Source organism: Pristis pectinata, chromosome 5 (genome assembly GCF_009764475.1).
Source record: "Pristis pectinata isolate sPriPec2 chromosome 5, sPriPec2.1.pri, whole genome shotgun sequence".
Taxonomy (NCBI): domain Eukaryota; kingdom Metazoa; phylum Chordata; class Chondrichthyes; order Rhinopristiformes; family Pristidae; genus Pristis; species Pristis pectinata.
This window is the reverse complement of record NC_067409.1, coordinates 70337236-70363234: the sequence shown is the minus strand read 5'-3', so window position 1 is coordinate 70363234 and position 25999 is coordinate 70337236. Positions and strand designations below refer to the sequence as shown.

Below are 25999 nucleotides of genomic sequence, written 5' to 3'. Positions count from 1 at the left end.
TTGACAAGAAACCACATGGTAGGCTGGTTTGGAAGGTTAGGGCCCATGGAATCCAGGGAGAGCTAGTTAGGTGGATTCAAAATTGGCTCGGAGGTAGGAAGCAGACCGTGGTGGTTGAAGTTTTTTTCTCGGAATGGAGACTGGTGACTAGTGGTGTGCTGCAGGGGTCAGTGTTGAGACCATTGTTATTCGTTACTTATATGAATGATTTGGTTGCAAGTGCACAAGGCTTGATCAGTAAGTTTGTGGATGACACAACATTAGGAGGTGCTGTTGATAGTGAAGGAAATTATTGTAGATTACAGGGAGATCTTGATCAGTTAGGGAAGTGGGCCGAGGAATGGCAAAGGGATTTCAATACAGATAGGTGTGAGATGATGCATTTTGGAAAGTCAGACCAACGTAGGATTTAGGGCACTAGGGACTGTAATGGAACAGAGGGACCTAGGAGTACAGGTGCATAGTTTGTTGAAAGTGTTGTCACAAGTAGACAGGGTGGTGAAAAAGGCATTTAGCACACTGGCCTTCATCAGTCAGGGCACTGAGTATAGAAGTTGGGGCATTATGTTGCTGTTGTATAAGTCATTGGTGAGTTTTGGTCACCCTGTTATTGGAAAGACGTGGTTAAAGTGGAAAGAGTGCAGAAAAGATTTACAAGGATGTTGTCAGGACCAGAGGGCCCGAATTATAGGGAGGTGTTGGCCAGGCTAGATCTTTATTCCTTGGAATGTAGGAGAATGAAAGGTGACCTTATAGGAGTGTTTAGAATTCTGAGAGGCATAGATAAGGTGGACGGTAACAATCTTTTCCCCAGGGTAGGGGACATAGTTTTAGGGTGAGAGGAGAAAGATCTAAAAGGGACCTGAGGAGCAACTTTTTCACGCAGAGGGTGGTGAGTATATGGAATGAGCTGCCAGAGCAAGTTATTGAGGCAGGTACAATAGTATCAGTTAAGAAGCACTTAGATAGGTACATGGAGGGGTGGGGCTTGGAGGGATGTGGTCCAAACACAGGAAATTGGGATTGGCTGGGTGGACAATGTGGTTGGCATGGACTGGTTGAGCCAAAGGGCCTGTATCTGTGCTGTATTACTCTATAACTCTATGATTATATTCTAGTTTTTGGGACTGATTTGCCCAAGTGCTCATAGCTGGTCAGTACATTAAGTATGCCATATCGTTGTGTGTTATATGCTCCCTTTGTAATTCAATATGTTGTAGTCAGTGATGCAGAAAACAACACACAGATGTTGCCACCAACTAGGGATGAATTTCCAGGCAACTATATTTAAGAGGAACTATATTTAAGAGGCACGGTAGCATAGCGGTTAGCGTGACGCTATTACAGCGCCAGCTATCGAGGTTCGATTCCCGTCGCTGTCTGTAAGGAGTTTATACTTTCTCCCGTGTCTGTGTGGGTTTCCTCCGGGTGCTCCGGTTTCCTCCTCCAACATTCCAAAAACGTACGAGTAGGTTAATACGGGTTTAAAATGGGCGGCGCGGACTCGTTGGGCCAGAAGGGCCTGTTACCACGCCGTAAATAAAATTTAAAAATAAGGACGGGCAGAGACTGACATATCCAGCTCTGATGCTGGACTTTTGAAATAAAAACATACATTGTGATAGCACCTTTGATGACCTAATTGCATCACAATGCACTTTAAAGAAAATGAAGTACTCTTTGAAGTAGTCAGTGTTGCAAGATGGAAAGAGCAGGAGCCAATTTGCACACAGCAAGATCCCACAAACAGCAAAATAACATTTTAGTAATAGTGATTGGTGGATCAGTATTGGCCAGATCACCTGAGGTAACGTCCTTCAACACCATGGGATTTTACTCACCCCTGCAAGAGCAGCAATGGGCCCTCACTTCTGCATCTCATTCAAAAGACATCACCTTCTAACAGTGCAGCGGTCTCTCCACTCTGTCCCAGAGGGTCAACTAAATTTCTGTGCTCATGTTGAGAGTGGGAGGTGAAGCCACTAATTTTTGGTCTCTGGGTGAGCTACAGCTGACACTAGGAAGGAAATGAAAGGACAGTCATGTACTGGTTGGATGTTTAGACCAAATTTCAAAGCAAGGGCCTGTTTCCGTGCTGCATTACTCTACAACTCTTCTGAAACCAAGGGTGACATATTCTCAATTTGACGTAGCTCCAGTAGCACCATCTGCAACGGTGTGCTCTGCACCCACCCTGACAGAGGTCCTGAGGCTAGGGTTTAATCTATGGGAGAGGTAGACCTGTTGTCAGATAGCGGGGGCAAAGCACTGGTTTAGTTAATGTATTTCGGATCTATAACAGTCTCAGATGAGATTACAAATCAGTTTCCTAATGTTGCTTATGCTATGATTTAAACCCTATTTGAATGTTTCACAGTTCATCACACTTCTGTAAGCTAGCTTCAATCTAGTTCCTTGGGGCTTTGAACATTATCATATACTTGTTCAGTCAATCATGAGGGAGGTTTTATTGAAGCCTATTTTTCTTCCTATTAAGACTATGCTAGTTTCCAGCAGAGGAATTTACTGCAATACCACAAGATACTGAAACAGATCTCCTAACTTGTGAGATTTTCTGTTACATTTCTGATGACAGATACACATCAACCCTTGTGCTAATCATTGAACTTCTTTACCCAACTTACGTGATGTGATTATTAATGAGATATTGGTCAGTGATGCAGAAGACTAAGTAGGGAAAGTTATACACCTAATAACATAAAATCTCATTTCAGCCAAGTTGACATTCTAACATTAATCTAAGAGTGTTTGCTTAGAGTCATAGAATGGTAAAGGGATACAGCATGGAAACAGGCCCTTCAGTCTACCGACCATCAACCATCCATTTACACTAATCCTCCATTAATCCCATTTTTTATTCTCCCCACATTCTCATCAACTCCCCCCAGATTCTACCACTCACCCACACACTAGGGACAACTTACAGCAGCTTATTAACCCACCAACCTTCACATATTTGGGATGTGGGAGGAAACCGGAGCACCCGGAGGAAACCCACACGGTCACAGGGAGATCGTGCAGACAGCACTGGAGGTCAGTATTGAACCTCGGTCTCTGGTGCTGTGAGGCAGCGGCTTCACTAGCTGTCCCATTGTGCCACCTTTTTTGAACTACAATGTTTTATCAGATAATGAAGACCAACCATATAGAACCATAGAACAATACAGCACACTACAGGCCCTTCGGCCCACCACGTTGTGCCGACCTTCAAACCACACCTAAGACTGTCTAACCCCTTCCTCCCACATATCCCTCTATTTTAAATTCCTCCATATGCTTGTCTAACAATCTCTTGAACTTGACCAATGTATCAGCCTCCACCACCACCCCAGGCAGCACATTCCATGCACCAACCACTCTCTGGGTGAAAAACCTCCCTCTGACATCTCCATTGAACTTCCCTCAAAGCCATGCTCTCTTGTATTGAGCATTGGTGCCCTGGGAAAGAGGTGCTGGCCATCCACTCTATCTATTCCTCTTAATATTTTGTATACCTCTATCATGTCTCCTCTCATCCTCCTTCTCTCCAATAAAAACAGCCCTAGCTCCTTTAGTCTCTCCTCATAATCCATACTCTCTAATCCAGGCAGCATCCTGGTAAATCTCCACTGCACCCTTTCCAATGCCTCCACATCCTTCCTATAATGAGGTGACCAGAACTGGACACAGTACTCTAAGTGTGGTCTAACCAGAGTTTTGTAAAGCTACATCATTACTTCACGGCTCTCAAACTCGATCCCCCGACTTATGAAAGCTAACATCCCATAAGCTTTCTTAACTACCCTATCCACCTGCGAGGCAACTTTCAGTGATCTGTGGATATGAACCCCCAGATCCCTCTGTTCCTCCACACTACTCAGAATCCTGCCATTAACCTTGTACTCCACCTTGGAGTTTGGCCTTCCAAAGTGTACCACCTCACACTTCCCCAGATTGAACTCCATCTGCCACTTGTCAGCCTAGCTCTGCATCCTATCAATATCCCTTTGTAAGCTTCGACAGCCCTCCACCTTATCCACAACACCACCGATCTTTGTGTCATCTGCAAACTTGCTAACCCACCCTTCCATCCCCTCATCTAAGTCATTAATAAATGTCACAAGAAGCACAATAGAACCTCACAACAGTAGCAGAACAAGTCATCCCGCCCCATCCATGCCAACCATCAACTACCCATCCATGCTAGTCTCATTTACCAGCACTTGGTTCATAGCCTTATATGCTTTGGCCATTCAAGTGTTCAGCCAGTTTGTTTCATAATGTGAGACTACCTCCCTCTACCACCCACTCAAAGCACAACCTGTGAGGGTGATGGAGGCAGGTACTCTCAGAACATTTAAAACAATCTGTACGAACACTTGAATTGCCAAAGCATAGAAGGCTACAGACAAGTGCTGGTAAATGGAACAACCACTTGATGGTTGGCATGGATGGGGTGGGCTGAATTGCCCTGTTGCTGTGCTGTGAGATTCTATGACTCTATGACTGTGCTCCCGTATGTTGGTCTTCATTATCTGCATGGATGCACAGTACTTCTGTATCCCAACACCAGTTATGGTCCTGCTATGAAAGTTTGAATTGCTTGATATATTTACATAACAGTGAGACTCTTTGATATAAAGATAAAATTGATGCGCTTCCTGGATTTAATTAGCAGCAATATTTCTCACTGTGAATATTTGTGTACTTTATCAAACTTTGATAAATATTGTTATCTTCTAATGTATTCATTGCAGCATCTTTCCTGTTAATTGGATGTGTAATTATGATGCTTGTTGAGACTCCATCTGAATCTCTGCATGAAATGAACTATTAGATTAACATTAGGAGGCTTCAGTCAGTTCCCAGCGAAGCTGTTCTCCTCACTTGTATCAGCCTCCTGCTATCACACACTAAAGACTTGGGTCCCACCTGACCTTGATCTGAGCCCTACTTCTCATCCAAAGCTCCCTTCTACTTCACTGCTCTACTTGCCAACACTCTAATCCAACGGCTGCGACATTCAAATCTTTCTACTGCAGTTCTTGACCCAACTTCAAACACCTTCATCCAGAGCACTTCCCCAACTTGTGTAAGCATTGCTGTCTATGTCCATGCCCACTAGCTTCCAACAACCCAAATCCATGATCTTTGTTTGACATTGCCTCAGCATTTTGTCCCTTTCTATCTCTACACAATTCCCAAACCCTTGACCAATCCAGTTCAAATCTATGACTGCACAGTTCCTCTTGTCCTCCTGTGTAAAGTGGAATCAATCCATATGGAATGATTGATAATTCTTTTCAGATATTCTTATTGGAAATGTTTGTGCCAAGGAGAATGAGGATACAGGGATTAGTCCTAGTGAATGATATGGAAGGACATCTATGTTTAGGCCTGATGCCAAGATCGTAAATTTTAAACTACGGATGGTTTCAAAGTTTGGCATACTTCCTTTAGCATCATCTGCAAAAGTGTTATCTGCGCCCACCCTGAGGCTAGGGTATAGTTCAGGGGAGAGGTAGACTTGTTGTCAGACAGTGGGGGAAAGCACTGGCTTAGTTAATGTATTACAGATCTACAACAGTCTCAGATGAAATTACAAACCACTTTCTTAATGCTGTTTATGCTATAATTTAAATCCTGTTTGAATGTTTCACAGTTCATCACACTTCTGTAAGCTAGTTCCTTAGGGCTTTCAACATTATCATATATTTGTTCAATCAACCATGAGGGAGGTTTTATTGAAACCTATATTTCTTCCCATTAAGATTCTGCTGGTTTAGAACAAAGGAACTTTATTGCAATACCTCCTGGTGCTGAAACAGAGCAAAGCAGGGATCTCCTAACTTGTGAGATTTTCTGTTACATTTCTGATGAGAGATACACATCAACCCTTGTACTAATCGTTGAACTTCTTTACCCAACCAACTAGATGTGATCGTTAGTGGGATATCGGTCAGTGATGCAGAAGACCAAGCAGGGAAAGTTATACACGTATATACATAAACTCTCATTTTAGCCAAGTTGAAATTCTAACATTAATCTAAGAGTGTTTGCTTTCTGAATTACAGTAAGTCTTTCAGATAATGAAGATGGACTATACAGAAGCATGGATGCATGCTGCCTCTGTATCCCAGCACCAGTTATGGTCCTGCTATGAAAGTTTGAATTGCTTGATATATTCACATAATGATGAGACTTTTTGATATAAAGATAAAATTGATGCACTTCCTGCATTTAATTAGCAGCAATATTCCTCACTGTGGATATTTGTGTACTTTATCAAACTTTGATAAATATTGTTATCTTCCAATGTAGTATCTATCTTTTCCTATTAATTGGACGTGTAATTACAATGCTTGTTGAGACTCCATGCGAATCTCTGCATTAAATAAACTATTAGATTAAAATTAGGAGGCTTTACTCAGCTCTGCTCCTAACTTGTATCAGCCTCCTGCTATCACACAGGCTAAAGACTCAGGTCCCATCTGACCTTGATCTGAGCCCCACTTCTCATCCAAAGCTCCCTTCTCCTTCACTGCTCAACTTGCCAACACTCTAATCCAATGGCTACGACATTCATATCTTCCAACTGCAGTTCTTGACCCAACTTCAAATACCTTCATCCAGAGCACTTCCCCAACTTGTGTAAACATTGCTGTCTATGTCCATGCCCACTAGCTTCCAACAACCCAAATCCACAATCTTTGTTTAACTTGCCTCAACATTTCGTCCCTTTCCATCTCTGCACAATTCCCAATCTCTTGACCAATTCAGTTCGAATTCATGACTGCACAGTTTCTGCCCTGTGTAAAGTGGAATCAATCCATATGGAATGATTGATAATTCTTTTCAGATATTCTCATTGGAAATGTTTGTACCAAGGGGAATGAGGATATAGGAATTAGCCCTAGGATCATCTTATTGAATATTGGACCAGGCTTGTCAAGCCATACGGTCTAGTTCTGCTTCCATTTCTTGTTATCATGTATTTTTAATGATTAGGAATAGTTACACAGTGCTTTAATTGTGAATTGTAATTAAAGAAATGTGCTACTATAGCATCTAGCATAATGATCTCTGTGATGTGTGCCATAATGAAGAATTCAGTAATGCATTGCAAGACATGGCAGATTGAACAAATAGAAGCATATGTGTTAGACATTCAGATGTGCACCTCTGGTATATCAAGTATAAAAGGTAAAAGAAAAGAATAACTTACTTTTCTGCAGCTTTTCTCATATCCCCATCAAGCATATTACAGGCAAGGAGGTACTTCTGAAATGCATTCACTTCTGCAGTAAACACCAGCCAATTTGAATGCAGCAACCTCCACACACAGTGATGTGATTTACTGCTTTATTGATCCTGAGTGAGGGATGAATGCTCTTGCACCTATAGACTCTTCTATGCTGCTGCTTGTTAAAGCAGTGGCAAGGATAGAGATTCCTGCCAAACAGCCTTTACTGATGGTGAACAATGCCAACCAACAAAGGTAGCTGATACAGCAACCTATCCAAAGCCACACCACATGGTACGCAGTTCTTAAAGGTATATGCGCACCCACTATGTTCTCTGAATGTTGGCCCCAGGCAACTGGGGAAAACTCCCCTGCTCCTCCTTGCTTTGGGATCTTTTGTATCCTCTTGAGAGCAGATGGGGTTCTAGTACAAGGTTTCATCCAGAGGACAATGCCTTCACTCCAGCACAGCACCGTGGTAAAAGTGTGACCACCCTTCTCTTGTTATATTTAATATGGCAATGGACATTTTACTATGTTTGTTGGACAGAGTGTAGTTTTTATTTAGATATTGGTAATGCAAGTTGTACCATTTTAGCCTTTGCTGATAACATAGTCCTTGTGAGTGATTCTCACAGGGGCATGCCTAGAAATCTTAAAATTGCTGTGAAATTTTATTTTAAACTGGGTTTGGAGATCAATATAAAAAAAATGCAGATTTTGTATGATGCTCATAAATAAGGTTAATTTTTACTGCCATCAAAAATTGGAGGATTAATAAAACAAAGATTGATTTTAATGCTCCTGGTTCTTGGGCAAATGGAGCTATAATTAGTTGTATGGATGTGAGGTTCACTGAACAGCTTGAGAGCTGGTCCCTGCATTTTTTAAAAGCTAGGTTAACACCCACGCAGAAATGAGAGACTTTTAAAGTTTTTGTAAATCTCATTTTTATTATTAATTAATGTACCTTGATATCTTGAAATTTGGTAATATTATTATGAATTCTGTCAAAAGGTTTTTACACCTCCTGAGTTGTATTACTGATGATGTTTTTATATTTGAGGGCACATGATGGGGTTCTTGGGGTGCCTAAACTAGAATGGGTGCACTGCTACCTCAGGACTGCACCAGAGTGTCGGCCTTGACTGTTGTGTCCAACGTAATGGGAGTGAGACTTAAACCCACAATCTTCTGACAAAGATAAGAAAGGTACAGTTTCTGTGTGATAGGGTCAGTCCCCTTCCAGAGACCAGTCTTTGATCATCACAGCAAGCTCCAGACTCTGAAAGTTCAGCAGTTATTTAAAAATGCAACCTGCCACTTTTGGTTAAATCGACTCATGTCCAACTCACTACACGTTCTTGACATTTGATAATTGATGATTCTAAATGATTTTTTTGGTAAATGGAACTTACAATGATTAATTAGACACTCCTCAGAGTCTGAAGTGTGTCCTTACTGTTAACAATTAATTAAGATGCTTTTTGCAGTGTTGAGTGCTGATTTTGAATCACTGCTTAAAAATAGGACACCTTTCATAAGGAGCCATTTCATCAAGATTAATAATCTCTAGAGAAGACCTGTCATTTTACTAGAAGGGTGCCGCTTTTGTCAAGCTCCCTCCCCCGTGTAATGATACATTGATGGTGCATATGCCATTAAGATGGCTAAGAGCTTAGTATCGCCAAGGTCCTGCTAGGTCTAGCTTTATTAATTCCTAGCACACGGCCAGTGTCTTTGCTGATCTTGTTTTATCCAGAGATGATAGGCTGGAACAAAAGACTGAGAGGTTGCATGTTCTCTGCTTGCTGCCTCTCAACTCCATTTTAGGTACCTCCGTTACATTCTTTCTTTATGCCCCTTAATCTCAACCTTTGCCAACTTTCAGCCTATGTTAGCTGAAGCCTGCAAAAGCAACCAAGAATCTCAACAAAAATAATATTGGGAAATTGGAGAATTACCATACAGAGGCGTGCAATTCACACCACTAAGATTCAGCTACTTACGCAGCCCCAGTTTCCTACTGCATCTTTGATACTCCATTCAGAGTCTCTTCTGTGCAACTCATCCAGTCCCTTTTTATATTATTTTGTGACTACTTTAATGCAGACATTCAGAAATATCAGACAGGAAAATGTGGTCTTTCCAAAGCCTCAGTATCCCTGTCCCATGCTTCATACAGTGCACTGATATCAGACTCTTGAGCGGACCTCTTATATGCTAAAAGGTAAACGCTTGATCTCTCAATCTACTTCATTGTGACTCTTGCACTTTATTTGTCTACCTGCCCTGTACTTTTTCTATAACTGCAACATTATGCATTCTGTTTTTCTTTTTACTACCTCGATGTACTTACGTACAGCATGATATGTCTGGATGGCACACAAACAAAAGCTTTTCACTGTGTGTCAGTGCACGTGACAATAAACCAATGAACTATGGATAGTCTGAAGCAACGCACAAGATGCTGGAGGAAGTCAGTATGTCAGGCAGTATCTATGGAGGGAAATGGATAGTCCTCGTTCCAGGTTGAGACCCTTCAGCTGGACCCTTCATTTTGACTGTCCATTTCCCTCTGTAGATACTGCCTGACCTGCTGAGTTCCTCCAGCATCTTATGTGTTGCTCCAGATGCCAGCACCTGCAGTCTCTTGTGCCTCAAACTTAGAGACAGTCATCAGCCACACTCCTGCAAAGCCCCTCTTAACATGTTGGCTACAAGCACAGGTCAGTTGGAACTTCTCTGATCCCATTTGGTGACTGAATGGCGTTGACACCGATTCTGCTGCAGGACACCTGCTTCTTATTTGAGGTGGACTCTGACCCAACCAGAAACAGAATAGGTCTCTCAAAGAAGGAGCAGGGTGACTTTATCTTCTTCTGTAAATGGTACACTTGACCTTGCTCCCGCCTAACTTTTAGACTGAAACAATAAGTTCATTAAGCAGGGTCTAGTCCCTTGTTCAAAACCTTGAATCAAACTATTCCTGAACCTGGCACACACAGAATAGTTCTTTAAAAGCTTCAAGTGAAAAGTCAGTATCACATCTTCTGGCCCTCCTCTGTACCCTTCCCAGAGCCTGAATATCCCCCATAAATTGAGGAACAGGGAATTCTAATTGCACCCTGACTGAGGTCTTGTATACGAGTAGAGTTATGGCACAGGAAGAGGCCATTGAGCCCATCATATGATGGCTCTTGGTAAAGGAATCCCATAAACCTCTTTCCTCACAGCCCTGTAAATTATTTTCCCTTACATGTCCATCCAGTTTCCTTTCTGATTGCCTGACAATATTTCCATTCTCTGCAGACAGTGAGTTCCAAGTTGTAAACACGCCTGTATGAAAATGTTTTTGCTCATGTTCCCTCTGTATATTTTCCCTGCAACTTTAACTCTGTGTCCTCTGCTCCTTGAGCCAGCCACTATGGGAGGAATCTTCTCTCTACTTACCTTCTCACATCCCGTCACAATCCTGTACACCTCCATCAAATCTCCTCAAGCCTGCCTTGCTCCAAGGACAGCAGGTTCTCCGATCCAACCTTACAGCTGAAGCTCCTAACCCCTGCCACTGTTCGAGTCAATCTTTATTGCACCCTCTCTAAGATTTTCCAACACTGCGCTGATGCCCATTGCTTTGCCAATTTAATTTAAACCCTCCCCAACATCATTAATGAATTTCCCTGCCATTCTTTGATCCCAGTCCTATCAAAGTTCAATCCATCTGTCTTGAACAGCTCCCTCCAACCCCAGGGGTACTTCCAGTGCCCCAGGAACCCAAAGCCCTTCTTCCTGAACCAGGTCTTTATCACCCATTAATCTGCCCCTACTTCTCCTCCTGCTAGTGCCTGGTATTGGAAGTAATCCAGAGTTTGCAGCCTTCAGTGTCCTACTTTTCAACTTGATCCCCAGCTCCCAAAAGTCTGACTGTGGGATCCTCAGTTCCTCAGCTCCCACCTGTGTGCCAATGGGAGCCAAGACTTCTGGATCTTGTCTTCCCTTTCTCCCCCATCTGCATCAACAAGTTATGTCCTTACCCTTGCACCTAGGACGCAATACCTCTGCTGGTATTGTCTCCTGAGCTGGTCATTGACTTCAGGAGTGGGGGCAGTGCACACACTCCTGTTTTCATCAATGGTGCTGAGGTTGAGAGGGTTGAGAACTTCAGGTTCCTCAGAGTGAACATCACCAATAGGTCCCACCTTGTCTGAACATCACCAATAGGTCCCACCTTGTCCCACCACATAGACACCAGGGCCAAGAAAGCTCACCAGCATTTATACTTCCTCAGGAGGCTAAAGAAATTCAGTATGTCCCCTTTGACCGTCACCAATTTTTATTGATGCACCATAGAAAGTATCCTATCCGGATGCATTGCGGCTTGGTATGGCAACTGTTCTGCCCGTGGCCGCAAGAAACTACAGAGAGTTGTGGACACATCACAGAAACCAGCCTCCCCTCTATGGTCTACACTTCTTGCTGCCTCAGTAAAACAGTCAACATAATCAAAGACCCCACCCACCCCAGACATTTTCTCTCCTCTCTCCCCTCCCATTGGGCAGAAGATACAAAAGCCTGAAACCACGTACCACCAGGTTCAAGGACAGTTTCTATCCTGCTGTTATAAGACTATTGAACAGTCCCTTAGTACCATGAGATGGACTCGACCTCACAATCTACCTTACACCTTATTGTCTGCCTCCACTGCTCTTTCTCTGTGACTGTATTCTGTTATTGTTTTCCCTGGTACCACCTCAATGCACTATTGTACTGAGATGATCTGTATGGACAGCATGCAAAACAATAAGTTTTTCACTGTAACTCAGTACATGTGATAATAATTTACCAATTTACCTTTTATCACTGTGAGATTCACAGTGATAGTCACCATGAATTATACACTTTATAGTAAAATGTGCTGTATGTGCAACTCAGTTACTGAGGTTCAGGTGACCTTAATTCTGGAGCCTAGTTACTGTGGGTTGAACAGTTTGCCATTAGTTATGAAAATTAACTCCTCTCCTGCGAGAAGTTTGGAGATGAGATGTAATGTTGTGGTAAAGGATTGAGACAAGTGTCAGGGCAAAAATGCACCTCTTTTTAATATCAGACTGCCCTGAGGTTGTAGACCATTTGTTGCTACCATTGCTTGTATGCTCAAGTGAAGCAAACATTGGATGGAGGCAGGTATCTGTGGGCAGCTGCATTAGAGGAGGGTGTTCCACAGTCTCTCCCAATTGGAAAGGTCAAAAGCTTTGGTGACATCAAAAAGAGCAGGTAGAGTAGTTAGTGCTGCACCCAGCATTGCACGGTGAAAAATCATGTCTACCGTGCCTCTGGGTGGACAGAATCCACACTGTGAATCCAGCAGCAGCTCTTTAACCTCACCGAAGGACTGTGGCATTGGCTCTCCCTGTGGCAGGCAGCAGGGAAACCCCTCTGCAGTTACCACTGTCGAGCTTGTCTCCTTTCTGTGGTCATTATTGCTACCAAGCTTCAGAACTTCAACTGGAATGTTGTCTGGGATAAAGCTGTAGGATGGACTCAAAGGTGCTCACGTCAAGTCTCACGGTATGTGCCAACCAATTCTCTAGAGTGGGACTTGAACCAACAACCTCCTGACCTGTAGTTGAAGGCATTACCCCTGAACCACGGTTGATAGTGTTTCGGACTTCTCCTGAGTTCATGATCAGTTTGAGCACATTTGGAACAGGAGTGAAAAAGGCAGATTTCTTGCATGGTCTATGTATCCTCTTCCTTCCAGTCCATAGAAGCAATTTTCATTGCCTCAGGAGCCATTAATGTCCCTTTAATTTATTTGTCAATTTTGTAGGAGAGAGATTTGACAACATCGGGACAATCAGCAGAACTGGCTTGTTTCAAGATAATGCACCCACACAGAGCCCAAAGGAAGATGCAATCACTATTGAAAATCCTGCAGTAAGTTTCTTTCCTCTTTCGATTTACAGCTCGTTAACAAATTAAACAACGATGGCTAAGGCTGGGCAATTACACGTAGACTCCTTTTACAGTGTTCCATTGCTCAGTATAGGACAAATACCTGAAAATTTAGACCCTGGTTGTGGCTGATATTTAAGGCATACTCTTTTATTTAAAAGGGGCTTTCAGTTCCATGACATTCCTACAACCTGTAGACATCTCAGAGTGCTTTACTGCCAATGAATGTACTTGCTGTTGTGACAGAACTGAATACACTGGTGGTCGTCACAACTAGGAATATAGATAAAAGTAGTCTTTTATCCAGATGTTGCTAATGCATGTTTTAAACCTTTTCTTTGTGCATTCAAAATATGAATTTGGCTGAAAATGTTGCCAAAATATTACAAGTGTGCATGTGTGTAATGTTGGCTGTTCAGTAGTTAACTACTCCATAGTTTGATCAGTGATAGTTTCCATCACAAGGCACCACATTAATAGATAACATTGGAGAGATCAATAACCAAGCACTAATCCCATTTTCAGTAATGGGGAGTGCAGTTAGAGTGGGTGATTCTTCCTAGATTGACATTAGCATGGAATGGCCTCCTCAGCTGTAAATGACCAAGGTTTCTATTCTGTTCGCCATTACATTCGGAATAATGTTGTCACCCACATCCTTGTACACTTGTCTATTGTAGAGATTTTAGTGGAATTTTTTTAAAATGCTATGTCATATCAGTCATCATATTACAAAAAAGGTCATGTGCCCCATAAAAGCTATGCCAGTTTGAATGGGCGTTATTAAACTGGGAAGGGTGCAGAAAAGATTCATGAGGATGTTCGCAGGACTGGAGGGTTCGGGTTATAAGGAGAGGCTGGATAAGCTAGGACTTCTTTCCCTGGAGTGTAGGAGGCTGAGGGGTGACCTAATAGAGGTTTATAAAATCATGAGGGGCTTAGATAAGCTGAATAGCCAAAGTATTTTTCCCAGGGTAGGGGAGTCCAAGACCAGAGGACATAGGTTTAAAGTGAGAAGAGAAAGATTTAAATGGGACCTGAGATGCAACTTTTTCACACGGAGGATGGTGCGTATATGGAATGAGCTACCAGAGGAAGTGGTAGAGGCAGGTACGATTACAACATTTAAAGGGCATTTGAACAAGTTCACGAATAGGAAAGGTCTAGAGGGATATGGGCCAAATGCAGGCAATTGGGAGTAGCTCAGGAAGGCACCTTGACCACCGTGGATGAGTTGGGCCCAAGGACCTGTTTCCGTGCTGTTTAGCTATGACTCTGTGAATGATGGAGATTAATCTGATAAGCATAATGATAAAAGGGCTGAAGTTTCTCTTACTAAATCTTAATTAGTGAAAAAATTCCTTTTCCGACTTGAGTTAAGGAAGCAGTATGAGTGCAGTTTCCTGTACTCAGTGTCAGATGTGGGAGTTCCCGGAGTATCCCTGCCTCCGGGAGGGCTACATCTGCACCCGGTATGTTGAGCTGCAGCTCCTGAGGGACCGTGTTAGGGAACTGGAGATGCAGCTCAATGACCTATGTCTGGTCAGGGAGAGTGAGGAGGTGATAGAGAGGAGTTATAAGCAGATGGTCACAGTCAGGAGGGGGAAGGGAAGGGGGAAGAGGAAGGGGAAGGGGAAGAGTACTCTGCTTGAGTACTGTTGGAGGAGACAGCCTACCTGGGGGAAGCAACAGTGGCAGTGTCTCTGGCACAGAGCCCGGCCCTGTGGCTCAGATGGGTAGGGAAGGAGAGAGGAGGGCAGTAGTGATAGGGGACTCTATAGTTAGGTGGGAAGACAAGCGATTCTGTGGACGCAGGAAAGAAACTCGGAAGGTAGTTTGCCTCCCAGGTGCCAGGGTCCAGGATGTTTCTGATCGTGTCCAAGATATCCTGAAGGGGGAGGGAGAACAGCCAGAGGTCGTGGTACATATTGGTACCAACGACATAGGTAGGGAAAGGAATGAGGTCCTGAAAAGAGACTATAGAGATTTAGGAGGGAAGTTGAGAAGCAGGACCTCAAAGGTAGTAATTTCCAGATTACTGCCTGTGCTAAGCAACAGTGGGTATAGGGACAGAATGAGGAGGAGGTTAAATGCGTGGTTGAGGGATTGGAGTAAGGAGCAGGGATTCAGTTTTCTGGATCATTTGGGCCTCTTCTGGGGCAGGTATGACCTGTTCAAAGAGGACGGGTTGCACTTGAATCCCGGGGGACCAACACACTGGCCAGGAGGTTTGCTAAGGCTACCGAGGAGAGTTTAAACTAGAATTGTTAGAGGGTGGGATCTGTACTGGAGAGACTGGGGAAGAGGTGTTTGGCTCTCAAATAGAGGAGGCTAGGAGTAAGTACCATAGGCAGGTGACAGAGAAGGGATGTGTTCAGACAAGCTTGAGGTGTGTCTATTTTAATGCAAGGAGTGTTGTGAACAAGGCGGATGAGCTTAGAGCTTGGATCAATACTTGGAGCTATGATGTGGTGGCCATTACAGAGACTTGGATGGCTCTGGGGCTGGAATGGTTGATTCAAGTGCCGGGTTTTAGATGTTTCAGGAAGGACAGGGAGGGAGGCAAGAGGCAAGAATGGCACTGTTGATCAGAGATAGTGTCACTGCTGCGGAAAAGGTGGATGTTGTAGAGGGATTGTCTACGGAGTCTCTGTGGGTGGAGGTTAGGAACAGGATGGGGTCGATAACAGTGCTGGGTCTTTTTTATAGGCTGCCCAATAGTGACAGGGTTATTGAGGAGCAGATAGGGAAGCAGATCCTAGAAAGGTGTGAGAATAACAGAGTTGTTGTGATGGGGGATTTTAATTTCCCAAACATCGATTGGCATCTCCAGACAGTGAGGGGTTTAGATGGGGTGGAGTTTATTAGGTGTGTTCAGGAAGGGTTCTTGACACAGTATGTAGATAGACCTACAAGAGGAGACGCTGTGCTTGATTTGATATTGGGTAATGAACCTGGTCAGGTGTCAGATCTCTCAGTGGGTGAACATTTTGGTGATAGTGATCATAATTCTATCTCCTTTACGTTAGCACTGGAGAGGGATAGGAACAGACAGGCTAGAAAGGTGTTTACTTGGAGTAAAGGGAATTATGAGGCTCTCAGGCAGGAAATTGGAAGATTAAATTGGGAACAGATGTTCTCTGGGAGAAGTACGGAGGATATGTGGCAAATATTCAGGGGATATTTGTGCGGAGCTCTGCACAGATGTGTTCCGATGAGAGAGGGGAGTCATGATAGGATACAGGAACCGTTGTGTACAAAGGCTATAATCTAGTCAAAAGGAAAATAAAAGCATACAAAAGGTACAGAGAGCTAGGTAATGTTAGGGATCTGGAGGAGTACAAGGCTAAAAGGAAGGAACTTAAGAAAGAGATTAGGAGAGCCAGAAGGGGACATGAGAAGGCCTTGGCGGGCAGGATTAAGGAAAACCCCAAGGCGTTCTACAAGTATGTGAAGAGTAAGAGGATGAGATGCGAAAGGATAGGGCCTATCAAGTGCAGCAGTGGGAAAGTGTGTATGGATCCGGAAGAAATAGCGGAGGTACTTAATGAATACTTTACGTCAGTATTCACCACGGGAAAAGATCTGGGGGATTGTAGTGGGGACTTGCAGCGGCCTGAAAAGCTTGAGCATGTAGATATTAGAAAAGAGGTGGTGCTGAAACTTTTGGAAAGCACCCAGTTAGATAAGTCACCGGGACCGGATGAGATGTACCCCAGGTTGCTGTGGGAGGCGAGGGAGGAGAATGCAGAGCCTCTGACGATGATCTTTGTGTCGTCCATGGAGACGGGAGAGGTTCTGGAAGATTGGAGGGTTGCGGATGTTGTTCCCTTATTCAAGAAGGGGAGTAGGGATAGCCCAGGAAATTATAGACCAGTAAGTCTTACCTCAGTGGTTGGTAAGCTGATGGAGAAGATCCTGACAGGCAGGATTTATGAACATTTGGAGAGGTATAATATGATTAGGAATAGTCAGCATAGCTTTGTTAAGGGCAGGTCCTACCTTACGAGCCTGACTGAATTTTTTGAGGATGTGACTAAGCACATCGATGAAGGGAAAGCAGTAGATGTAGTGTATATGGATTTCAGCAAGGCATTTGATAAGGTACCCCATGCGAGGCTTATGGAGAAGGTGAGGAGACATGGGATCCAAGGGGACATTGCAGTGTGGATCCAGAACTGGCTGGCCCACAGAAAGCAATGGGTGGTTGTTGAAGGGTCATATTCTGAGTGGAGGTCGGTGACCAGTGGTGTACCTCAGGGATCTGTTCTGGGACCTTTACTATTTGTGATTTTTATAAATGACCTGGATGAGGAAGTGGAGGGGTGGGTTAGTAAGTTTGCGGATGACACAAAGGTTGGGGGCGTTGTGGATAGTTTGGAGGGCTGTCAGAGGTTACAGAGAGACATAGATAGGATGCAAAGTTGGGCTGAGGAGTGGCAGGTGCAGTTCAACCCAGATAAGTGTGAAGTGGTTCATTTTGGTAGGTCAAATATGTTGGCGGAATATAGTATTAATGGTAGGACTCTTGGCAGTATGGAGGATCAGAGGTATCTTGGGGTCCGAGTCCATAGGACGCTCAAAGCAGCTGCGCAGGTTGACTCTGTGGTTAAGAAGGCATATGGTGTATTGTCCTTCATCAATCGGGGAATTGAATTTAGGAGCCGTGAGGTATTGTTGCAGCTATATAGGTTCCTGGTCAGACCCCACATGGAGTATTGTGCTCAGTTCTGGTCGCCTCACTACAGGAAAGATGCGGAAGCCACAGAGAGGGTGCAGAGGAGATTTGCAAGGATGCTGCCTGGAATGCGGAGCATGCCTTATGAAAGCAGGTTGAGGGAACTCGGCCTTTTCTCCTGCCTATGGAGACAGAGGATGAGGGGGGACCTGATTGAGGTGTATAAGATGATGAGAGATATTGATAGGGTAGATAGTCAGAGGCTTTTCCCCAGGGCTGAATTGGTGGCCACAAGAGGACATAGGTTTAAGGTGCTGGGGAGTAGATATAGAGGAGATGTCAGGGGTAAGTTTTTTACTCAGAGAGTGGTGAGTGCGTGGAATGGGCTGCCGGAAACAGTGGTGGAGGCTGATACGATAGGGTCTTTCAAGAGACTGTTAGATAGGTACATGGAGCTGAGTAAAATAGAGGGCTATGGGTAAGCCTAGTAATTTCTAGAGTAGGGACATGTTTGGCACAGCTTTGTGGGCCAAAGGGCCTGAATTGTGCTGTAATTGTTCTATGTTCTGTTCTCTGCTGCAGAAGTCTCTACTGTACTGAGAAGTGGACAGCACGCTGACCATCACTCACTGCCTATGGTTGTCCATAGAGTGCCTTGATTCAACAGCCATGGAAAGCTTTCCCCAGATCATCAACCTGCCACCACGCAGTCCCCTAGAAGCAGACTCTGACTGGATACCTTCCTGGGTTCACTCTGTGACACCTCTGGATTATACCTTTCCTTTGGTAAATCAAATATTTTGCCTTAATTTCAAAGAGACTTTTTCAGAATGGTGACTGGTCTCTGTAACATTGGTCCACACTATTTGAAAAGCACTTTGGCGTGTTTGCTGTACAGAACTTGTGGTGTTCATGTATGTGATTTGTCTTTGTATGATAGCACAAGCTCAATGTATTTGAAAGCAAGTTTATTTGTAAGTGATTTGTCCACTGTATTATCTTATTCAAATGAGAAATGGTTGTCCAAGTAACCAAAAAAATCCTGGGGTAAACTGTACCCCTGCCAAATTGTTGATGCTCCTGTTCCATTGGTGATTATTCCTTGGAGTGACAGTGCCATTGAAGCTTTTTTAAAAATTATTGTTTTAAAATGCACGCTTGTTTTCAGATGAATAATTTGGGTCTCAAATGTTCATTGATTTTACTTTTATGTTGAGCATAACAAACTTTCAGCCAGATTTAATGGATTGCAGAGCAGGGTTGCTGAATGATATATTTTTGTTGCTTTTTGTGAAAAACGATGGGGACATCAAGCCCTTCTTTCAGTCACAGAGGCAAAGGTACTAACCTGCAGAAACAAGCAAAGATCAAAACAGTTATTGGAAAAGAATAATTGGCTTCAGAGAAATGACAAGAGGAAATGGTAAAGATTCATATTCCAGATAAATGTAGAGTGTTGCAATTCAGCCATCACAATTCAGTGTGAACCACATGCTACTGAATGCTTCATTGTGTTTAACGCTGGGACACAGGACCTTGGGTGGTATGTGCACCTTGTGCTTTACGCAGCGTGTGCTGGACGAAGTGTGGGTTTTAGTCACTGCATTGATATTTTGGGGACTTGTGATCTACTCAGGGGAGTCCAGACAGGATATCTGAACTGGCCCAAAGTAAGGAAAACAGATGTACAGTTCCTCCCCAAGTTACAAACACCTGACTTATGTACAGGCCCTATATACCAACGAGTGTTTGGGAGACTGTGGTGGTATGAATTTGACGGATGCTGTGGGGAACTCTATTCATGGCACTATCTGAATGGTTGAGTTAAACACCCTAGTTTAACTACACGTTACCCTTGGTTGGCCTTGGTTTTTATTTAAATATATCACTGGTGGCCACATTTCCGACTTGCAAACTGTTCACATTTACTAGCAGTTCTCAGGAACAGAACCCTGTCATAACCTGGGGAGGACCTGTACTTGCAACTTGGTTCTGACGCTTCCCCTTTTAGAAATTCTTGCTGGAACATCTTGCATTTGTAGTGCACCCTTCACATAAAGCAATCTCTGCAGGGCCTCAGGGTTATGCAGAGATGTGATTTCTGGATGTAAAGGTCAAGTAATAAATGAACCAAATGCCTTGCTAATGCTGAATCGAAGCAGATCTGTCAGAGACACAAGCAATTCGGCAGATGATGCAATCTGGAGCAACACACACAAAATGCTGGAGGAACTCAGCAGGTCAGGCAGCATCTATGGAGGGAAATAAACAGTTGACATTTTAGATCGAGACCCTTCCCACCTGAAATGTCAACTGTTTATTTCCCTTCATAGATGCTGCCTGACCTGCTGAGTTCCTCCAGCATTTTGTGTCTGTTGCAGATCTATCAGACTTGCCCACTGCCAATTGGATAGGTAGTTTGGTAAAGGAGCAGTGCATTGGATGTCATTGCCCAACCCTAGTTAGCTTTGAACTGTCCTTTTCCAGGACCTTTCAGAGGGCAGTTATGAACTAGCCACATTGTCTGGGAATGTTGTGTCATGTGCTTTGGACTGGGTAAGGACCACAGATTTCCTTCCCTGAAGGATATTATTGTACTGGATGAATTTTTATGACAGTCTAGTGGTTGTTTAACCATTACTGATGCTAGCTTTTCAATTCCAGATTGAGTTGATTAGTCACAGAAAGAGAGAGAGCACGGAAACCGGCCCACCAAGTCCATGCTGACAATCCACGACCCATTTACTCTAATCCTATATTAGTCTCATTTTATTCTCCCCACATTCTTATCAATTCTTTCCAGATTCTAACCCCCCCCCCCACCCACACACTAGGGGCAACTTACAGTGACCAATTAAACTACCAACCTGCACGGCTTTGGAATGTGCGAGGAAATCGGAGGAAACCCACACGGTCACAGGGAGAACATGCAAACTCCACACAGACAGCACCCAAGGTCAGGATTGAACCTGCATCTATGGTTCTGCAAGGCAACAGCTCTTCTGGCTGTGCTAAAGTGCTGCCCAGCTGAACATAAATAGTCCAGCTATCATTTCAGGTTTGAACTCAATTAGATCAATCATCTGGTAACGTCGCCACCACTTTACATTACTCCCAGCAGTCAAATCATGACTTGTCCACAACTGTTTTAACTAACAGCCCCTTACATGGTGTCCCATTGTTGAATACAGGCAGTGCATGAGAGGTTTCAAAGAGAGGCTGAATTAAGAGAGAGAGAAAAATATCATTGAAGTCTGTCTGCTTGAAGAAATGTTAGCTTCAAATTGTAAGTGCCCAACTTATTGCACATGAAAATTATGTTCTTGACATTGCAATGACAAGATTGCATATGACAATGCTTTGGAAATGTGATATCTCTCGACTTTTTTTCCTTGTAGATGTTTGTATTTGCTTCTGTTTTGCTCACAGCATTTTTAATGAGGGCTTGCTTATAATATGATGCCAGCATATAGCCTGGAGATTTGTGAAAATAATCCCTTTCAGGAATAAAAAACAGAAAATGCTGGAAACACTCAGGGAGCATCTGTGAAGAGAGAAACAGAGTTAACGTTTCAGGACCCTATATCAGAACTGGAAAGCTGACAAGATCAAGTTAGCTTGAAGGTGCAGAGAGGACAGAGGAGGAGGAGAGGGCATCAGGCAATTATGAATAACATGTAAATGAAAATTACTCCTTACTTGCTCATGTACCATTTATGGTACCTTGCCTGTGTACTTGCTAATGTTTCATGTCACCTTCTTCCCACAACTGTAAGTTCTTTCAGTTAAGTTAAGCTCATCTTAATTTCTTCAAACTGAAATCACGAAAGTAGGAAGTTGCTTCTCGTACTGGAGACCTGTGACTAGTGCTGGCCCATTGTTGTTCATCACTTATATCAAAGATTTGGATATGAATGTACAAGGCACAGTTAGTAAGTTTGCCAATGACACTAAAATTGGTGGTGTCGTAGACAGTGAAGGTTATCAAAAATTACAAGGAGATCTTGATCAGCTGGGTAGGTGGGCCAAGGAATGGCAAATGGAGTTTAATTCAGAGAGATGTGAGATGTTGCATTTTGGGAAGACAAATGAGGATAGGACAGTGAATGACGGGGCCCTGGGGAGTGTTGTAGAACAGAAGGACCTCAGAGTACAACTACATGGTTCACTGAAAGTGGCAACACAGGTAGACAGGGTGGTGAAGAAGGTGTTTGGCACACTGGCCTTCATCAGTCAGGGGACAGAGTATAAGAGCTGGCCATAATGTTGAAGTTGTACAAGATGTTGGTGAGGCCACACCTAGAATATTATGTACAGTTTAGGTTACCCTGTTATAGGAAAGGTGTCATTAAGCTGGAAACAGTGCAAAGAAGATTTATGGGGATGTGTTGGGACTCAAGGGCCTGAGTTAAAGGGAGAGGTTAGGCAGGCTAGGACTTTATTCATTGGAGTGTAGTAGACTTAAGGGTAACATTACAGAGGTGTATAAAATCATGAGGGGCATAGATAAGGTGAATGCACACAGTCTTTGCCCCAGGGTAAGGGAGTCCAAAAATAGAGGGCATAGGTTTAACGTGAGAGGGGACAGATTTAAAAGGAATGTGAGGGGGGCAATTACTTCATGCAGAGTGGTCCGTATATGGAACCAGCTGCCAGAGGAAGTGGTTGAGGCAGGTACAATAACAACATTTTTAATACACTTGGACAGGTACACAGATAGGAACTGTGGAACTAGCTTAGACAGACATCTTGGTCGGCATGGATGATTTGGGCCGAAGGGTCTGTTTCTATGCTGTATAACTCTCTGCTTGCACTTCCAAACCACATCACCATGTCATGTGATGCTTGTGGACAAATGGGGCATTCTGATGGTGAGGTGAACAGTGCCATAGAAGTGCTTCGTCTTTTCACTTCGACTGACTGTACTGTTCTTTTGGCCTGTCAGATTGGGCTGTCTCATTGACTTGTTCATCCATTGAATGTTTGTGCCTAAATTTTGCTCTGAGTCTGAGCCCCTGTGTAAATATACTCAACTCCTCTAAATTTCCCCAGATGACACTTTACACTATTCCCAGGGATTTGCTGAAGCTATTGGTTTAACGTTCCTTCCAGTATTCTTAGGGTCCAATGCAGATTTAACCTTCCTGCACTGGGATTGGGCTTCACAGTACCAGTGGGTTGATACCTGTGTGTTGATGTTGTGACAAAAGGCCATGGATGTGCTCTCAACTGACTGACCATAGAGTAGACTTTAAGTGTTGAGTCTAAACCATGGAGTCTCCTACCCTGTGGCACTCATGGGTGTAATTAGTACCTTCACCACGTGGTCTGCAACAATTCAAACATGTGCCTCACCACCTTCCCGGGGGCAGTTAGGGATGGGCAATAAATGCTGGCCTTTCCGGTGACTCCCACAACCTCAAGGTACATTTCAAAACACCACTGAAGCTGACCATTCCCACAAGGTGTGTTACTTATCTTTTCCATACAAATATTGCTCAGAGATATTTGATTTGCAGCTCTGTAAGGTTTGACTTCTTCATAATTCACATCATTAACTAATAAAGTTGACAATGGGAACTGTGGACACTACTAAGCGATGATGCATGAGTAGGCCTCTTCCTGTTAAAAACTGGTTATTGTGGAGTGCTTGGATTGCTGCTAAGATGTGGATTTAACTTCCCTCTCCCTAATGCATCATGGTTATAATGGGTAGGTTCACTGGTTGGTTTTTGCAGGCAATGAATCCTTCAGATACAGAAACTGAAACAAGTATGCACACAACTTATCACAGCTCCGGACCACAGAGCTCTTCATGGACACTGAGGAGGACAAGAGATATGGGGATTGGGGGGGGAGAGGGGCAGGGGGAGCTGAAATACCTTATGGTGGAGCATCCTTAAGGGGGGTAAATGGATAACTCTTGCTTCTAATTCTGGGGCAACAAAAACAAAGCACTTTGATAATAATAGCAGAGGGAATATGTTACGAACGAGGTTACTATTGGTGAATGTCCCTTTAAGATAGAGCATAGTGGTGTGTGTGTGTGTGTGTGTGTTGGCATGGTTACGACAACAGAAGATAAAGGACGTAATGATGTTTTTGAAGCAGTCAGTCGGAGTCAGTCTAAAGAGAGAGAGAGAGAGAGAGACACCAGCTTGCTTGTCTCTATCGATGGATGGAAAGCAGTAACTGTGTCTGTCACTACAATCCACGTATGGATTTTTGGAGTAATCCAGTGGAGTCCACTTTGTCGTTAACCTGTAGAGGGAAACAGGTATTTGTGTGGACGGCCATGATTTGGATGCCTTTCGGGGTGGCAGATACTTCAGAACAAAGCAGTGGAGTTCACTTTGTTGTTAACCTGTAGAAGGAAATGGGTATTTGTGTGGACAGCCACGATTCGAGAGCCTTTCAGGGTGAGGAAGATGTGGTGGAGTAATCACTGCTGAGTGGACTCTAAGGTGTCGTTTGGGTTCCAAAGTGGAACATCTGGATTTCGTAATTACTCTCTATTTTCTGTCTACATCTACGTTTTGTCTTCAGTCAACGGTGGTGGTTGAAGAAGCCTTTGCTCATGTTTCACCTTATGGCTTGCTGAACTGAACTCTGAGAAATATTCCTGGACGTGGAGTTTGGGAATTTGCCACACACACACTACGAGTTTAGTTTTTGGGGTTAGTGTTTAAGATTTAACATTTTTACTTCTAACGATCTAACATTTTTACTTTTATTTTTCTTATTATCATAAGTAGTTATTAATAAAGTAGTTTTTAACACATACATGACTCGGTGTATGTTGCTGGTTCATAACACATAGGTGTGGCAACACTGGGGGTACACGTAAGAATCCCAGTTTGTTGGATTATTGACCAATAAATCAAACAAAATGGAGAGGGTGCTGTTGGGTGGGAAGTAAGTCAGCTAGAGTAAGTCATCTAGTTTACCATCTAGAATATATTCAGCAACAAGGATGGTTGGATTTACTTCACCTTTTAAAAAATATGTCCTATCAAAAATTAAACAGATCAAGAAAGATCTAAGTACAGAAAAAAGCTAGAAATACTCAGCTGTTCAGGCAGGACCTGTGGAGAGAAGGTCAATTGTTTTAGGGTCATGACCTCCCATCAGTGCCCTGTTCCTCTTTTGCTCGCAGGTTGGGGAAGTTGCTGACAATGCTAGAAGTTATGGTCCATCTCCAAGTGGTGCTGAACTGAGGTGGGAGTTTGGAGTCAATCACATTGATAGGTCCACAGTGACATATAAGCCAAATGGGGCAAGGGTGGCAGATTTACTCCCTGAGGGGTTTCACAGCAGTCCAGTAGTCTCATGTCTGTTGTCACTGGGACTAGATTTTTTAAATTCCAGATCTATTCAATGATTTGAATTTCAATGATTTGAATTGTAAATTCTCCAGCAGCCATGGTGGGATTCAAACCTCAAGCCTCTGATCAATGGTCCAGAGTTCTATTGGATAATCTAGTCACTACTGTACCTCTATCCTTCATGATGAAGTGTCTGCCTTCTGGAACATTAAATGTGATTCTCTCTCCACAGCTGCTGCCTGACTTGCTGAGTATCCCCAGTATTCTCTGTTTTATTTCAGATCTCCAGCATCTGCAGTATTTTGCTTTAAAGACTGGGGCATCACAGTGCATTTTAATACCTTTCAAAGTATTCCTCTATACCTGAACACTGCTTTGGGATATGTATGATGTCAGGTGTAATGTTTCTTCCAGGGAGATTAATTAAAAACAGAGAAAGATGGTATTCATCTGATGTAATAAAGCATCCCTGTGGAAAATGAATGAATGGCATTATATTCTTTTTAAGAAAAACTGTTTTAATAATGTGCCATATCTTTCTAATCAAAATCTGCATTAAGAATCAAGTATTGTAACATGTTTTAAAATATCTATAAGTTTGGAAAATAAAGTGGATGTATAAGAGACTGTCAACTGCGTAATTATTGTTTTACTTTGTTTACGATGGATCCACGTAACTTTGCAGCCTGTACTCTAGTGTGTTATTTCCGTGGGCTCAGGTTCTGTGAGTTATTGCTCCAATTTATGTTGGTGAGGCAGAGTTTATCACCACATGTATTGATGTGAATGAGTAAG

At 43.3% G+C, this 25999-nt stretch overlaps 1 protein-coding gene across 1 annotated transcript in view; it reads left to right on the top strand.

The window, feature by feature from the left end:
- LOC127570976 (rab effector MyRIP-like) overlaps positions 1-25999 on the top strand; it is a 380937-nt gene that overhangs the window by 348725 nt on the left and 6213 nt on the right. The window contains exon 16 of the mRNA XM_052016945.1: positions 13077-13183. Within this exon, the coding sequence (XP_051872905.1) occupies positions 13077-13183 (107 nt within the window). The remainder of the gene's footprint in view (positions 1-13076; positions 13184-25999) is intronic.